The sequence below is a fragment of the Labrus bergylta genome, chromosome 17 (assembly GCF_963930695.1).
Source record: "Labrus bergylta chromosome 17, fLabBer1.1, whole genome shotgun sequence".
Lineage (NCBI taxonomy): Eukaryota > Metazoa > Chordata > Actinopteri > Labriformes > Labridae > Labrus > Labrus bergylta.
Genome location: NC_089211.1, coordinates 12,720,930 through 12,739,177, shown reverse-complemented (window position 1 = coordinate 12,739,177; position 18,248 = coordinate 12,720,930). Strand labels below are relative to the sequence as shown.

General features: G+C 39.7%; 1 protein-coding gene across 6 annotated transcripts in view; it reads left to right on the top strand.

The window, feature by feature from the left end:
• The first annotated feature begins 2,319 nt into the window (after window positions 1–2,319).
• Window positions 2,320–18,248, top strand: part of sh2d3ca (SH2 domain containing 3Ca) — a 56,733-nt gene continuing 40,804 nt past the window's right edge. Inside the window, exons 1-4 of one of the 6 annotated variants that reach the window (XM_020638072.3) lie at window positions 2,320–2,643; window positions 3,673–3,960; window positions 4,566–5,064; window positions 9,370–9,409. In XM_020638072.3, coding sequence (XP_020493728.2) covers window positions 2,625–2,643; window positions 3,673–3,960; window positions 4,566–5,064; window positions 9,370–9,409 — 846 coding nt within the window. In that variant the 5' untranslated portion in view covers window positions 2,320–2,624. Of the gene's footprint in view, window positions 2,644–3,672; window positions 3,961–4,565; window positions 5,065–6,745; window positions 6,861–7,054; window positions 7,159–9,369; window positions 9,410–18,248 lie in introns of those variants that run through there. The other 5 variants (XM_020638073.3, XM_020638076.3, XM_020638077.3 and 2 more) reach the window with 5 other exon arrangements.

Genomic DNA, 18,248 nt, shown 5'->3' with positions numbered 1-18,248 from the left:
TATTTTGTATTTCTAGAAGACAAAATGATTACTTTACTTCAGTAATTTCTGTATTAAAATGTATGATAAACTGATGTTGATCTTTATCACTGCACAGAATAAAAGTAAACACACAGGGGGTGTGACTTCACACATTTCTATTTTGGTTCAAATAAGGTTTCAGTTTTGTGTGTCTCTCTCACAGGGTTGTGTGTGTGTATCAGCATGGCCTTGGGTCAAAGTGACTGTTATTTGTCATCGCGTGAGGAGGGAGCGGGCTTAATAATTGAAGGCTTGTTTTTCATCATGGTGAAATTAAAGTGGCACACACCCGTCCTGCAGTCATTCACAGCAAATTACCTCTGTGGAAAAGAAAACACAAAGTCTAGCCCATTGCTTTGGGGCACAACTGTGTATTTTTTTTGTGTGTGTGTGTTTATGTGTGTGAGTATATACAATATAATTTGACTCATTTGACTCAGTTTACCTCCATTCTGTTGGATTACAGAGTATAGTGATTAGCAGTCACGTTCAGTTAGCTCTGTCTTTATAGCACAATTGACCTATATTCCCTAAGGGGAGCCTGTCCTGATGGTCACATTACCTTAGAGACCCATCCATCCAATGGTAACATGCAAAATATGTCATCTCAAAAGTCAACAATTTAATGCTACATGTAGGATTTTGAATATCTGCGTATGATGAAATGAAATGAACCATTAGGCTGTTAATAAGACAACGACTGTAAGTCCTGCAGGGGTCATTACAAAATGTCAATATTCCTAATGAATCCTAATTGGAAACATGACGGCCAATTTGTCGGTAATTTTCCAGCTCAAACATGAATGTACTATCAGCATTAATCTGCAGTCAGGTGTGTACAGGGTAGATAGAGGTCGATGTGTTTTATTCAGGGACATTTGGTGCCCTCCAGAGTACAATTTGCAAAGGGTAAGGAGGACCTGCTGCATGCTAAACTCTGTTTATACTGTTTTATTAGAACACTGTTGTTCTAGTAAAACTTCTTGGGACAACAGTGACACTTTCAGATGATGAGACCTTAACTGAGCCTGTTCCTTTTAAAGCAGAATCTGATACATTGCAAAAAGTGTTATGATTGGGGATGCAGGTTTGCATTCAATAATCCATTTAGAAGATATATATATTAAAAATGTTATATTATATCTAGTGTTTGTTCTGGGCTTTCACAGTTCAACGCTTCATAAATATGTACAAATGTGGATGGGTGTTAATACACAAACATAGAGCCACTTCCTGTAACCAAAGAAGCCACACACCTTTTAAAAGTCTACAAGAAGCAAAAACTAAAAAAAACAACAACACTCATTTATATCATTTCACTTTAGAATCTTATCTCTTCTCTTCTACCTGACGTTTGAAAAAATAAAAAAAATAAATGTTTAACATGCCAACATAAAAAGTAAATAACTAACATAAAGACATAAATCAGCAACAATCAAACTAAAAAGGATGTCATAAATGTTAGTGTTTGCAATCTGAATTAGACTATTTTGGAAGTTTCAATATTCTACATAATAATAACAACATAATATACACGGTTATAATGAATATAAAATATATATTTTAAAAGATAGATAGGGGGAAATGCTGTGAATATTGTTTTTCTGTTTTACTGTGTCGTGGTTAGGATTTGCAGAAGTGTAACAGCTGCTGCAAAGAAACCTACCGTGACTGCTGGTAAGAGACAGGATGCTGAAACTTTTTGTCTGCCTTTTTCGGACCAGCATAGGACCACAATAAGGTTAGGTGTCGAGAACACATTAACAAACTGCATATGCTGCTGATGCACAAGTTAGTCACAGTTTGTCAGCGGTTAAAACACAAAGAGATATTTGCATCAGTGTTTCCAGAAACACGAGGAATATCTTGAATGAAAGACCTTCATTTAAAGACAATAAACTTATCACAAGCATTATATAAATGTTTATTTGAACCAGGCCAGACTCTTTCATTTCTTCTTAAAATATAGACCTACTGTACATTATCTTTATTCCCCATGTGTGCAGGAGCGTAATGAGAGATTAAGAACATCTACCTTAATCATGATGAAACTCTGTGTATAAAATGCATTGGGGGAGATAAAAGAAGGCCTAGTTGTGAGTAATAAATGAGATCAAAGGTGATTTTATGACCAGCCTTTTCATTTCAATGGGACAAAAGTCACTTATCAGCACAGTAATTACAGCTGTCACAGTTTCCATCACCACTCTGTCTATCACATCAGCACTTCCTGCTATAGGGCACTCTCGTGCAATATGTTTCATTTATTCTTTTTTTTTTTTTATCACACCCTTTCAGCCCCTGTCATCTTGTCTCATGTTTTCATGATCTCTCCCCATTGCTCATCTCGGCTTCACACAGGAAGTGGCACGCTCTGCCCTGTTCCTCTTACTGCCTCTCATCTCAAAGTTTGGTCTCTTTGTCACACACTGGAACTGTGTGTAGCATATTCTCCGCAGAGAAGAACCATGGTTTGAGGTTTGGCTTTCTCAGCATCAAGTGATCCTCCCTATCAGGCTCTTCTTTTTCTGTCTGTTTCACTGCATCTCCTGTCAGATGATCCATCTGTCAGCCACCTGCAGCTGTTGTTAAACAGCCACAACATGAGCCTACGAAAACTGGGTAAGTTCTGTGTGTGTGTGTGTGTGTGTGTGTGTGTGTGTGTGTGTGTGTGTGTGTGTGGAGCAGCTGAACTTTGTTTATGTCTTTACACATTCTCTCAGCCAGGGTGTGAGCCATTAGGTCAGCCTGTGTTGACTGTTGTTTTGAAATTAATTTGAATTTGAATGAAATGCACAAAATTAACCTAAGTTGAATACAGTTCAAGAAGTTGTTTTTTTTTCTTGCAATGTGATTGCTAAATAAACTACATGATTCAATATACACTATGAGTTTTGTAAAAGCAGTTTTTGTATGTAAGTGGAAAAACAAAGACAACCTAATCATGATGATAATACATTAAAAACTAAGTCCTATAATTAAACCCAAATCAAGAACTGTGCAGAAAGAGACTTTTTTAAATGTTCAAATCAAAGCAGCATGTATTGATTGTTTTTGTCCACTAGGGGCCAGCGCAACAAGTTAAAACACAACTGGTGTATAAACGTATGTCTATAAGTTTTTATTTTCAAATAACACATATCATAGGAATTTGAAAAACATAAATTCATTTGAAGTAATTTCACTATAAACTAAACACTTTCAGACAAATATGTTATGTTAGCAGATCCCTAAATATGTGGTGCAACCCTTGTGTTGCTAACTTTAACTTGCTCTGGGCATGTTGCATGTCAGTGCTTCTTTGCTGAAAAAAACACACACTATAATGTAGAGTTAAGAGAAGTAGGGCGGCAAAGTTTGGTTTGCTCTTTTCAAATCTGACAATCCAGCTGTTTGATTCAGCTTTTGTTCTACGAGGTTCCTGATAACTTCAGTCTTCTCCTTGAAAAAAATACCGGCTCTATTCACATGTTCTTTCATCTAAAAGGAATAACATTTGATCAACCACTTAAAAATGTCATACGAATTAGAGTGTAGTGCGGAACAACTATCAATATGTAGACTGAAGAATCAAAAACATCCACTATTAAAACAGCATAAACTGAATTGTTTTTTACCACATTTTAAACATTTTCTTCTTCTCTGTTTTAGGTTTCAAATGGTTTGGTAGCCTCACCAACCTCACTTTCCGCCGCTCCACTGAGAAATCAGACGCAAAGTCAAAGTCCAAAGAGGGAGCTAGATCAGAGCTGAAGGATGGCACTGAATTTTGTGGTTCTGTCGCCGCAGCGAGCCTTGCTCCAGTTGTCGAGACCACAGTGGACGACATGGATGCCATACGCCCTCGCACCTCCAGCTACGTCCGCTCCAGTGAGAGCTACACACACATGGGGACGCTGCCACGGCTACTGAGGAAGAAGAAAGACAAGAGTGATAAAGGTAAACATGACAGAAGTTCTAATCTAGACTTGAATGATGTCTGAGGTGGGGAATAAAGCCGATGCAGAAGAGCAGAAACTGAAGTTAGGGTAAGGGCCCTCATGGGTCCTCTTGCTGCAAAACCCTAAAATCCCCATTAGAACTCATATTAAGATGTATGAATTTACAGCAGAAATAAACAGGTTTACAGCCTAGTACAAACAACGGTTTTGGTCTCTATAGCTCATGTGTTTATTGATGAGAACTGTACACAGGAAACATTGTTTTAGAATTCATCTTTTTTAATTATATTAAGGCTTAGAGTTATGCATAATCAGGCATAATAAGGGTCGTGGAAAATTTAAATTACAGGTGAGCGTGTTGTAGCTGTTTGGAAGGACGCTGACCTGCGCCTTCTGTCAGTTTTGTGTGTGTTGTTTTGATTGTTTGGGATAAACTAGAGCTAGATGAGCTAGATGCACGTTGTTGGGCTTCATAACCCCTCTTCAGAAACCAAAGGGTGACATCACTTAGACCATATCCATGTTTCATACAATTTGTGGGAAAGGTCCGAAATAGGTCAACAATTTCCACCAACACAAAACCTTTTTCTTTTGCACCTGTAGGAGGCACAAGCAGCAGCAAGAAGAGTAAAGAGAAGAGCAACATCAGCAGAAGTCAAAGCATGCGACCTGCATGTGACCAAATTCATCAGCAATGCCAGATCACAGCTACGTCATCTAAAGAGGCCGAGGATGGCCCTGAAGATAGAGCTGAACCTGGGTCTCACCAAAATTATCTCTGTGATCCAAATACTCAACATGAGCCTTCAATTGAAACTAAAATCACAAAAACCCCAAGCATCATCTCTGAGCCTGAAGTTCCAGGTAAAGATTTGTCTCCATCTGGTGGCTCAAGTGCTGCTCTTCAACCTGTGACCTGTGTCAAGCAAGGGCTTGAGGAGGCTCCAAAACCTGTACCCTGTCAGGAGAATGATCAGACCCAGGATTATGAGGATGATGGTCCAGATCTCAGGCCTGCGCTCGAGCCAGAGGAGGAGGCAGAGAATTTAAAGCAGAGACAAGGGGTAGACAGAGGAAACCAAGACCTCAACAACAGTAGCAGGTAATTTTCTTCTTTCATTCATTTTTGGGAAGGTTAAGGAGATCACAAACTTTCTTTGTTCACTCAGCCACTTACTATTTAGCTAATTTAAGTTTTAATGATATTAATCAAAGTTAATAAAGAAAACACATCCTAACCTCTACTTTTTAGACTGTCAACTTGTTTGTAGTTTGGAATCGTGCACCACCAAAGCAGAGTGTCATTTGTCTGGATTAAGATCATGAGGTGGCTCCTGCTTGCTTCCTGAACTGTGGGCCCTTTTGACAAGGATCAAAACAGAACCCGAATTGCATTTTCTTAAAGGAGCAATATGTAAGACTAAATCATAAAATGACCTACTATATCATTACACATTAAGGAGGCATGCTATAAAGTGCTGGCTTCTCTGACAACAATGAAAACAGTCAGTATGTCCACCTTTTAAGTTTCACTCCAGTCCATAATGGTGTGCAAACTAGTTCACAAAGCCTCAGAAAATAAAAGATAAACATTGGTGATGCTTTTTTTTTTTTTTAAATGGAGAGAGGTTAGAGTGCATAAAGGTTTTCAAGACTGATGCAGAGCTGGCTAAACACTGAAGCTTCCATGTCAGTGACATGAAATTTCAAAGGAAGTAATAAAACATTTTTTCCTGTTCTACTTAATGAATTATTGCAGAGCCCAACAAACATGCTACCTCTAAAGGCCCTGACACACCAAGCAGACGGCAAAGAACTAGTGGCGACAAAGGCAGACTGTGGCGTCGCCTCACATTGCCTCATGATGCCCTTTGTCTTGGCCAAAAAGTTGCACTTGAACACATTGCAAAGACTACTGCCAACAGCCAACCACAATGTGCATTCTGCGCATGCAAGAGAGGAAATACCTTTGCTTGCCAGCAGGCGGCAGTATTATGTTGTTATGATACGAGAAGACCATGTTCACATAGCTGTTGTGTACCACTCGTATTATAGCCTACTAATTGAGAATAATGTCTGAAAATGGCACTGGTGTCGTCAACCGTTGGTCTTTTAGTGGGAAAAGAAAAAGGTGGAGGCGACAAATAAGGAGAAACCGCACTAATGGGTGAAAGGATGGATACTACAGCGACATGCTCAAGGGGCTTTCCTGAAACCTGTGGTCGAGAGCTGGAGAGAAATGAAACCTCCGAACAGCCAATCAGAGAAAGTCCACTCACCAACGTGCCGACTGAGCCGGACACACCGCAAAAATTAGGGCGACGATTGCTCACCAATGGTCCAACTAGGACCGACGGCCGACGATCTTCTTGGTGTGTCAGGGCCATTACACCTATTATAGAAAAAAAAAAAAAAAAGTTTAAAACTCTAAGTAAAGGCTACTGTAAATGTTTTAAACATAACTTCATCAGTGTTGACAGTTGTTTACATGATATGTATAATATTGAATAATGACCTACTTGTATGGAGTATTTTAAACTGTTGCACTGGCATCTTTACTGATCATTAATTGAGTTGAAAATTCCTAGAGTGTTAAAGAATCAACAAGAGAGACTTTATTCCAGCAAAGGAAAATTTGGCCTATACATTTAGGGGGTGGGATGTCGGACATTTTTTTTGCCCCTAGGCCTCAGAAATGGATGAATCCGGCCCTGCTGTTCCGTGTAAGGTCTAGACTGTAAAGGTAGGAGGGAGTGTAAGTGGGGGGTGTTAACTTCTACGACCGGGAAATGTGGACTTTCCACCGCGATCTCACCGTGGAGTGACGTTAGGACTTGTCCGAGACGATGGGTGTGGGCTGAAAACAGGATTCATCACTTCACTTTTTAAAGTCTGTAGGTAAAATCGATTACTTTTATTGATTTGAATATGCTCGAAAACTGCCTCACTGTTGATGTGACGTTATTTTATTGCGCATTGATCTTTTCTGACACACAGGAGACGGATGTAATAAGCCTTTGTGTGCTCTCTTTTTGTTTGCTTCATAACTTCGTAGTTGGTTAGTCAAAAAAAAAGGTCCGAACTTTTTTCGAAGAGAGTGAGGGAAAATGTGCCCTCCTCCTCCTCCTCCTCCTCCTCATTCTCCTCTCAGCCGAGCTGATTGCATTTCCTCGCTGCTTTCCCATGGCATCCCAAGGTCTCTACCTCCAATATCCCTTATGCATGATAGCAGAGTGTGTGTATCGTGTTACAGCGGGATTTGCACCGCACATATGTGCATGCTTGTGTGTAGTGCAGCATCAGCCCATTAGTTCAGCTCAGGGACCGTGGGAAATGTAACTGTATGTTAAAGTGCAGGTCCAGTATGTTCACATCAAAGAGCTGTCTCTGCTCTCTGTCCGTCTGTTCAGCCTTAAATCACAGGTCCTGCAGACCTCTGACTCTGTCCATTTCCCCCCAACAATTCTCATTCTGTCCAAAGTGCAGCTCTTCACTTCTGTGCTTGAAAACCAATTTAAGTTTATTCTCAGACAGTTTTGATGGTTCCTTTGGGTGGCTGGTATAGGTTCTGACTCTTAACTGAAGAGCTGTCATGTTATTTCATGAGGAACTTGGAAGTTTACTCACGTTCAGCTCGAGTTGTAACAAAACAGTGAGTGTATGGATTGATTGATGGACAGAAATTGCATCAGCAGCAGCAATTTTGACTTTTTGTTTTATTTCACAGAGAAAACAATAATAATTATGAAAAGCCATGGAAATGACCTGCAGTTTTATTGACAATTAAATTACTCAGTGCGACTTTATTCGGTGTCAATTTATGATCAATTTGATGAAAACAGTCCCAAAACACAGGTTGCTCTTAAGAGTTTTACAAAAATGTACAATGTATGACATCCTAAGAGATCTTTTCACCATACAATACAAAGTATTCATCTTGTAAATAGACAATGAAGCCTATTCTTATGAATGCATTATTTATTTATTTTCATATTTAGGTGGTTATTTTGTGTAATTATTTCAGGAGCTAGGTGTTCATGAGCTTAACATTGTACAACATCTCTAGTTTAATGTGCTGGTGTTCAGGTGCAGCAAATTGAATAGTACCCCTTACCACATGTTTCGTTTACCTGGATAATTTTCGGTCGAAACTTCTTAAACACAGAGGAACAGAAACACCTGCAAGTAGGTTCACATAAGAAAGCCTACCCAAGTCATATGAGTGTTTTTTTTTCTTCCAAAAGTGAAAATCTACTTAAAGTTTTTATAACAATTGTTAACGGCACATTCCCAAGCTCCACTTTCTAATTTTTCTGAAAGTCCAAGATCATCATCTCCAACCACTTTACCTGAGTGATTGACCTTTTTTGATTTGGTTTGATTGTGCATTTTTCTGCATCCTGCTAATTTTTGCGAATACAGGTTTTTCTCAATGACCTTTAAGGCTTAAATTAGGATTTTAATAAAGGTTTGAATGAATATGATTGTGTGGAGCAACAGTTTCAACAATTTCCATCATTTCAAAGCTTAAACAAGGACTGTTTTATCCAAATAGCCCATGTGACAATAACTGTAGCTCTAGAGTCTGCCTTCGTCCGAGATATGTCTGATGTTCTGACTGTTCTCAGAGCCTCATGTATGATTGGTATGTTTCTGTACTCAGTTCAGTTACACTCTGTTCTAGATGAATACTGATGTTATCAGAGCAAATTATGGAGGCAAATATCTTTCATTTGCACAGCCTTTTTTTAACTACCAGCACAGGCTCAGCTTGGGAGGGGTTTGTAAAGCTCCTCTTGTGGGACCTATTAACATTCCCGAGCCTGCTGACTGCCATGTTGGCACCCTTTGATCCAGCCTCTCTGTGGTCATGTGTAACAAGGCTTTGCTCTGGGCCCTGTGAGACCCATCATGCAATTGGGATCTGCGCTGATTGATCTTTAAACTTGTCTAGGGGGTGTAATAGCCCCCTTTTAGCTCACGCCCGCGCCATATCACAAAGCTGCGCAGTGCTATATGGCTCCCAAGACTGCAGCACAGCGGGGGGTTTCGACACATGATCCGGACCCATCATGAGTGTGAAAGTGTGAGTTATAGCGCCCAGGAGGTTTGAGAGGCCAGCTTCAAATTCAGCAACCTTAGATGCTCAGTGGGGTTTGTTATCTTTCTGTTTTACATGACTGCTGCATCAACATTTTACTCACAGGAGAGGCTGCTGCAGAAATGGGTCATGGGAAAACAGGCAGGTTTTTTATGTCTGTAGTAACATGCAGTGCACCTGTTACCACATCAAACATAAGAGAGGGTTTCAGTAGAGGTTTACAGCCTTTTTTCTGTTACTTCGTTGACCAATGATAAGCCCTCTCTCATCTAGTCTTCCCTCCTTTTTCTGTTTTCTTTTCTTTAGCAATATGGAGCCAGCTGAGAGCCAGACTGAGTATGTCCAGGTAAGTCTACTTTGTCCAGGTGTGTGTCATGTCTGCTTTCTACAGTATGTGTGTCTGTCTTCTAAAATGTACTGTTTAATATTTGTGATACCAAAGATTCCAGGAAGTTTAAAGTTTTTATGTGCACCCAGCTTAGAAACTGTTTAAATTCCATCCTTTATGCCATATTTTTAAATGAGATTCTTTTTTGTCCCCCTCAGATATAAATTGTCTGGTTAAACAGTTGAGCCACATTCTGCAAGCTCACTCTGTATTTATCCTTATGCAGCCAGTCTTGTATTTAGATAATTAAATGTGGAGTGTTTGTGCTGAAGTCAGCGTTGCACAGCTGAAGCATGCAGTCTGTGCTGCAGCCAGCAGGTGGGGCCGTAATCTTGAGATGTGAACTCTTGCAAGATCAGAGCGCTGTTTGTGTTAGATGAGCTGTTTCCTGATCTCGGAGATACATGATGGGGATTCATACTTCCTGTGTACAGGAGAAAGATAGTGGACTTTAAACTGAGCGCAAAAGAGGGAAGTTGAGGAATGAAATAAAAAAACTGAATAATAATGAAGGAAGAAAGAAATAGAGAGAGAGAAGGGAAGGGAAGGAAAGGGAAGACTGAAATGAACTGTTGAGCTCCTGGGATCTGCTTTATTATTGATTATACATCACAGTCAAGGTGGTAAAAGCCTTCTCCTATGACCCTGACCTATTTACTTTTGTAAAACAAACATATCCAGCCACAACAAATTGACTGAAGTTAAATCCCAGCCTCCCGTGTTATGATTTCACAGTCAAAGCAGAACAACATCAAATAAATGATACACTTTTATAATATCTTCACTCCGCTTCCTGGCCCAGTATGTTTGGTTTGACTTCATTTATTTTAATGACAGCCCAAAAGGAAAAAAAAAGTGTTATAGAGAAGTTAGTATAGGCTAGTTTTACAGCTGTGTAAAACTAACCTACACATATTTAATAGATTGGAATCTCTATTCACAGAAAAGAGTTGAATCTTTATTTATGGGGTCTGGATTAAAGAATTGGAAGTGCTGTAGTTTCCGTTTAATGTATGTTTGTAGTCCGATTAGTTTTGACCTATTAAGTACTAGCAGCCTATTCAAAAAATACTGTCCATGTACTGTGAGAGCAAAAGTAGGAGGAACGCACACATGGCAGTGCAAAATCTTGCAATTATATATATTATATTATTTGGAAAATTAAAGATCCCTTCATTTCAAGTAGATCAGACGTAAAATGCTGAAGTAAGCCAGAGTGAAGCCTCTGTGGAACTCACTATTTACAGTTAAACTGAGACTCTTCAGAAACAGGTGAACAGACGCTCCTTCAGGGTAATGTGGACATCTCTGTAGGGATGGGATTTTTCTTGGCTATTGAGTTCCTAAATATACAGTAAACAATGCAGAAAGGAGGGACGTCTTAGCTTGAAGTTATTTATTGCAAAGCTACGCCAAAAAGTTGGCTATTGTTTGTGGAGGAATATAATATTTGTCAGACTATAGCTGATGGGTTCCGAGATTGAATGCATAATGCAAAATATGAGCCTGAGAAGAATGTTGCCTCAGCTTTTTTCCTTCAAGGGTTATGTTTTATATATTTTATAGAAGTGTATTAAAGTTATATGAAGTCTTTACTTCAGGTGAGGTAATTCAGCCCCCCCCCCCCCCCCCCCCCCCCGAAAATACTGGGGAATCTCGGCTTTGTATCAGAGCCTGTCAATCAATTACGGAGGAAATGTTTTAATTTGAGAGCTGAAATTACTGCTTTAAAAACAGCAATAGAAGTTATAGATTATGTCTGATTATATGGAGCTTTTTGGAAAGATTGCTGCATAATTGTAGGCATTCAGGTTGATGGGGAATTATTCACAATATACTTATTATATATACGTATTTATCCCTGAAGCACTTAATACCATAACTAGTCCACGAACGCTAAATGTTGCCTGTCATCTTGATGTCCTGTCATGTTTATGTGTGACAGAGTGCTTTAAACATGGACTTCATAATCATACATAAAACATTTGATTGGAACTTCCTTTCTTTATTAACTCACAGGCCAAATTAGACCCCTCCCACCACCACTTGCAGCCCCACCCACTCCCTGAAAGCTGCTGGCGGTCCTTCCATCTCCTTCCATTTCTCTAAAATATTTATGACAGCTGATGTTTAAATCAGGAGTGTGCTTCGGTGTTCCCTGTTATAATGGGAGAGACCACGAGGGCCAGGGACTCTGCTCTCAGTGTGTCACATGTGTACACTCACACACGTGCACAATTTCTCTTTTACATACACACACGTTGTCTTTTTTTTTGTATTGCATATCGGATTCAAAGTGAGACAGAGAAAAATAACATAATTTCTGTGCTAAACAAATAAACAATCTGTAGAAAAAGCCCCAACACATTCAGATCCAGTTATCCATCTTTTGTTTGCCTTACCATAAAATATCAATCATCATTCATTTTTAATGTAAACGCATGACTGATCAAGCCATATCCCCTGTTTTTGTTTTGTGACTTTATGAAAAACGCTGAAAAGCAATTCTGAAGTGTTTTTTTGCTTTTAGCTAAAGCAGCCCTGATGATGCTATGTTACGGTAAAAAAAAAAAAAAAAAAAAAAAAGCAACATTTATAAGCTTGTTTCTAAAAGTGTGTGTTGAGGTGCAGCCTATGTTTGTGGTGTCTTACTCTATGATCATGTGCATTTTGTTTTTGCCTCCAGCCCTGCTTTGTCTTATTTAATGGTTTTGGTGCTACTTTGAGAAAAGGGTGGCTGGGGGCAGGAGGGGGGGAGGTGAAACTGTTTGGTTCATATGTGGTTTATTAACATGCGTCTGGCACACTCTGTGCGTGTGTGTGTGTGTGTGTTTGTTGGGGAAGGGTCTCAGCTGTGTGTCTATGCTGTGCTGCATGTGTGATTATGGCAATGGCTTGAATATCTAAAATCTGTATGTGTCTCTGTGCGCCCTGATTAAATTAAGGCAGTGCCCTGTGGGTGCATGTAAGTGTGTGTGCGTGTGAGTGTGACTTTTACAGTGGATTGAATTAATGTGGCGCCTCTGTAAATGAGAGGGGGTGTAAACTGTCAGGGCTGGTCCACAGTAACACAGTCTTCAGTTACTGCTCCTTCATTGTGCAGACAGACTGACAAAGACTAAAACACAGAGCCATAACTGCTAAACTGCATTTATACAGTCTATAACTTCCAGGGTGTTGTCCAAAAATCCATTTGCATCTCATATAGAAACACTGAATTTCTGGCGTGAATTAGAAAAAAGGCCCACATAGGCTACACATTATATGTTTCTGTGGCACATTTAGTTGCCTGGAAGATTTGACTTATTTGACATTCAGGAAGTGAAAAAAAAAGAACAAAACAACCTTAAAATGCAACCCTTAAATCATTATATCTTAACACACAGTGTCATCGTCAAGTTTATGTATTGATACACTTAAATCTATTCAGCGTTACCGGTTAACGTACAAACATTAAAATCTAATAGCGACAATGCTAGCAGTAATGTTTACCCTGTTTGAATGTTAAACCCCTTGTTTCACAACAGTTCTGCAGCTGCTCCTCCATTGTCTTTGTTCGCCCCACGACTCTTCCTTTATTGTTTTTACACATACAGTGAAGCATAACAGAGGGGTAACAGTCTTGCCTTGAACGTGTGGTGTAAAAGGGGGTTTAGCTACAAGTGTTAGCATGCTAACATTTGGTTGTTATCATGTCAACCTCGTGATGGCCTGGAAGTCTTTGGATCATCACAGTCGGATAGCTTCATCCTCTGCAGCCTAAGAATTTCAGTTGCAAATTTGGATGTCATTTTAAGATGTTAAAATGGTTAAAATGTTTAAAATGTTTATACTTCAAGCAGAATGTGGTGCTAAAGCATATCCAGAAAACCACCCAAGTCAGTAGGATTGCCAGGGGAAAACATCATTCATTTATCAAACGTATCCAATTTAGAAACTGTTGACCATAGTGACTCACCAACAGACTGAAAGACAGTGCCATCTCTGAAGCTATGCCAATTATGTGCCTGAAAATGCTGACTCCCAGCAAGCACACTTTGCTAATTGGTTTTGTACTTTTAATGTCTCCTTGTCCAGTTGCCTTTTTAAATGTGATTCACGGTGCAGTGCTGGATACCTGAACTCCTGGTGTTGCAATCATAAAACAGATAAAAACTACATTATGTCTCAAAAAATGTTGATGGCACATGCAAGATAAAGGATGACTGCATTATCAAAGAGGTGCAAGAGCATAGACTGATGACACTTAATTTGAAATTTGCTTCACTGAATGTCATTGAAAAAAAGAAAAAAAAAGCTCTTCTCTTGATTGAAAGGCTTTTATATCCTCAGGTGTTTCTTTGATTTTTTTTTCTCTCACTGTCTTCAAGGTCAGCATACTTGTACCACAAAGCCAAACACAAGTAGAGAATAATGACACATTGATTTCTTTAAGACTGTATTACACACTGCTTTCTTCACGCTGAAGATGTGCCTTGTTGCTACAGCAACACATTTGTGTAAGGTTAAGCCGTTTAAATGCGATTAAAGAAGGACAGCTGATTTGTAATTGCACAATTTCACACCTTTATGAATATTTTTTGCACGTCTGTGGGAGAAGAGTCATCGTTTTTTTTTCTCTCCAGTAGGCCTCTTTCTCTTGCTGCTGATGTTTCAAACGGGCTTTGAAAGCCATATCTGCTGGTTCGATACGGATTAACCAGTCGGTGAAAAGGGTCCGCCCTGTGAAAACACACTGATGACAATCAAACACACACACAGATCATTAGCAGTGCCCCCCCCCCAACTCACAACGGAGCCCAGTCTTTGTTTTTAGACACACACACACATGCCCACAGACACACACACAGAGATATGTGTCTACTTTTAATCTTCATCTGCCCTTGCTGTAGCTCTTTTCATCTCTCACACACATGCACACACACATTATACTCACACTCTTGCTGTCTTCTTTCTCCTTCTATCTCTGTGTGTCTCTCTCCCACACACACACACACACACACAGACACACTCACACTCCTTTCATTAGTGGGATGCTTGCAGCCACATGCAGGGATTCTCCATTGTGCTCCCTATCAGCCTGCGGGAAAAGGCTCACTAATTAATATTTAACTCAAGACCGCCTCCGAGCAGGGGAGGAGATGTGTAGATAGAAGTGTGGAGGGGATGGCCACAGAGGAGAGGGAAAGGACAGAGGAGAGAAGACAGGGAAAGACATGGATGAGAGAGAGGGGGGGGGGGGGGGAGAGACTGGAGGTTGGAGGCAGGAGGTGAGGCGAGTGATGAGAGGTCGGGATAAGGAGGAGAGACGAGGGGAGGAGCGTGGTGATAAGGAGGGTTGGAGAAAGGTTGTGTTAGAGAGAACAGAGAGTGAGGAGCTGGGGGGACTGCTGGAAAGAAAAAGAAAATAATCTGAAAAGAATGAAGAAAATTGGGGACAGGCAACTGTAAACACATTTTGTTTATCAGTGAATGATAAGGAAAAGAGGTGTCCCGATATACAGTACAATACTGAAATTGGTATCTATACGAATATATGTATAGTCATCATGTCGATATCATCATGCATACTTATCATCTGCACGTGTGTCCATCCGTTTAGTCATCAGTATCAGTATTCTGATATCTGTATACATGATCACCATACTGATTAGATATACACCAGTATGGGTACAGGGATATTCAATTTCATTATTATCGGGACAAACTTTGTTAGTGTTGTTATCTGTATCAGCCACTGATACTGCCCAAAATATGGTATCAAGTACTAGTGAGCATGGTGTTAAATATACCAATTAAATACCATGAATAATTACACCTCCCCCTTTAAAGAAAATGGTTTTAGGTAGGCCTACATGTAATGACAAATACTAATGTTTAGGAGCTTGCCGATAATGTAATGTTTTTCAAAGCTTGCAAAATGTCAGCTATAGTTGGAGGTACAATTTGTATCAGACAATATCCGAGCCTAGGTATCAAAATCAGTAATGACAGACAGGAAAAAATCTCTTCAGAAAATGACTTTAATGGTAGCGGAAACAAAGTAAGACAAAGAACAAGAAAAAAAGGCAGAGCATTCGGGGGAACGAAGTGTACAAGACACTAAAGTAAGAAGGAGACTCTCCTTAGGCCTCCCAGAGGCACACAATGGGGAAAAAGTTCAACAATCATTTTTTTTCAATCTGTGAGGAAAGTTCAGTCTATTACATTTAAACATCTTCTATGATATATAGCAGTAAAGGTTAGGGATTGATTGAACATCTTACATTGTGTATTTGTCACATTTATCTCAGTTATACAATAACAGTTTAAAGACATTGGTGCATGATCTTTACTTAGTTATATCGATTTAATGTCTGACTAATTGTCTTGATGAACTACTGTACGACCATGAAGGAAATGGATGTTTTAAGACTAATAGACAACCCTTACTGGCTGTTATGTTCACTGTATTTTTATTCATATTGTATGTGTGATTTGGACAGTTGGACATTGTGAAAAGACAGTACTGCTGACAGTTTCTGTAGATGGGCATTTCAATAAATGTAGTCAACTGTCATTTCAGTTCAAGACAATGTTCTTCTTAGCTGCTGGATAAAAGTACAAAGAGCATGTTACCAGTGCACCAGAATACCTACCCTTGAGTGTTATATCATAGAGCTGAAGATATTTATATCTGTATCAAGTATTTTCAGAGAACACTGTGTGACTCAGTTGAATCTGTTGCGTTGCTTTTAATGTCACAGCTCGGCACAGCAGCCTTTTCATATCTGTTTGACTTCACTTAATTCATCTGAGGACGTGCAATGACATGTGGAAACACAAACTAAAGCAATCAGAATGCAGGTTTCTTCTCAACCATTGACCCAAGAGTCTCCTTTTTGCATGTTTCTTTAAATAGGCCTTGACGGAGGTGTATTATTAAAAATAAAAAGTATATGTTTCCAAATAGGCCTGTCCCCGAGTAAGGACTTACATAATCAGATGTTCTGATTCTTCAGATTTTGCCCATTGTCGACTATAATCGTCAAATGTTTTTTTTTTTTTTGTTTGTTTTTTTTGCATCGATCCATATTCTCATTTTCAACATAAGACATTAACCACGTCATTAAACTGTTTGTCTTCTAGACTTGGAATAACATTTTTCTATGATAGGAATTTGAGCCATCATTTTTGTCACTCTTTTATTATGGTGACCTTATAATGATATTACACATGCACATTTACAATACAGAAGGCTCACGCACTGACAGCTCACGTGTGTGCAGATTCAACGACCACAGCAGCCACAATCTACACATCTGTCCGACCACCGACAAAGAAACAACGTCTTTTTACTGTCTTTTAACTTAACATTTGAAGATTTACTGTACTCTCCCAACACAATATTTAACCAAAAACGAGTTCCCATTATTCAGATCCAGTTAAAGATTTGATCCAAACACATTACATCCAGAAAGATCCTCGGATTGCTTCAAATTTACCTCTGCTGTTTCGCCGTTTGATGACACTTCATTCCTCTAATTGCAGCTTTCGTCACACTGTTTAGAGCCTAAAACAGCCATTGAGAGCCTGAGTTGAAAGGAGGTTCCTGCCCCTGTTCTGATTGCCAATTGAACGCAACTGTGCCGATGACTGACTTTTCTTGTAGCCAATGAAATTCTCAATACATGGACATGCGGCTTTTTTTAAATACTTCGGTCTGACTTCATACACTAAGCAGATGGAAGTATGAGTGGTTTTTCAGAACTGCATTAAAAGTATTAATACGTTGATATTTGTAAGTACATTGATATTTATAAGATAGGCTATGAGCCATGAATTATTTGGAGAAAACAGTCTATGTCTATGTAGAGATAGACGTTAGACCCCCTCATACAGCTGCAATGGACTGATCCTTGTTTGGCTCTCTCGAAAGGAATCGTTAAAGATTCGACGATTTGGGCTCTCCCTTAATTCCAAAACAAAGTGCCTTATAGCTAATGCTACCTCAAGTGCAGTCCATTTTCATTTTGGCCTATTGGAGGGTAAATAATGTCCCTAACTTTGCCAATTTTATTGCAAATTGTACCGCTAAAGTGGAAGATTTCTGTTTTTAACTCTGCATCCATACAGTGTGTCGCATATGTTTCCCACACACCATGTACTCTGGATTATGTTTGTGTGTGTGTGTGAAGCCGCCAGATGTAACGCGCTGTACATTGGGATTGTTTTGGCAAGGTATTACAGAGGATCGGAGGGAAAGGAAAGCACAGGGCCCCTCTTATGAGATTATTTGTGTCCCCACTGTGTAATCTGTCTAATCCAGCGCTGGATGGTTTGAGATTACATTAAGGAGAGACGCTGTGGTTAATGAATCCATCCTATGACTTGTAGGTCCTTATCTATCCCCCTTTTCTCCTTGCCTGTGACCCAATAGCATGCATTCAAGAGGCTGATTAGCAGAGTGATTTGGGAGATTTAACCTTAAAGAAAAAATAAATGACGAGATAAAACGAAGCATGTTGCGTTCGACTTTTCTGCATTTCTTCCATGGGTTTCTTGCCTTCATTATGCTCTCCTGCAGTGGTGCAGACCTGACTTTATGCAGTGTCAGAATTTAGGATGCTGTCAAGGCTCTCGCATTGTTGCCATGGCGAAGCGTCCTCAATGATGTCACTCACTCGGGGCCTCTGGAGACAGAGCCCCACCCCTCCTGCCTTCTTTCTGCCGGTATGTGTGCTTTTATTGGTGTGTGTGTTTGTGTGTGTGTGTGTCGCTCGCGCTCACGCACGCTTGTGTGAGAAATGTGAAATGG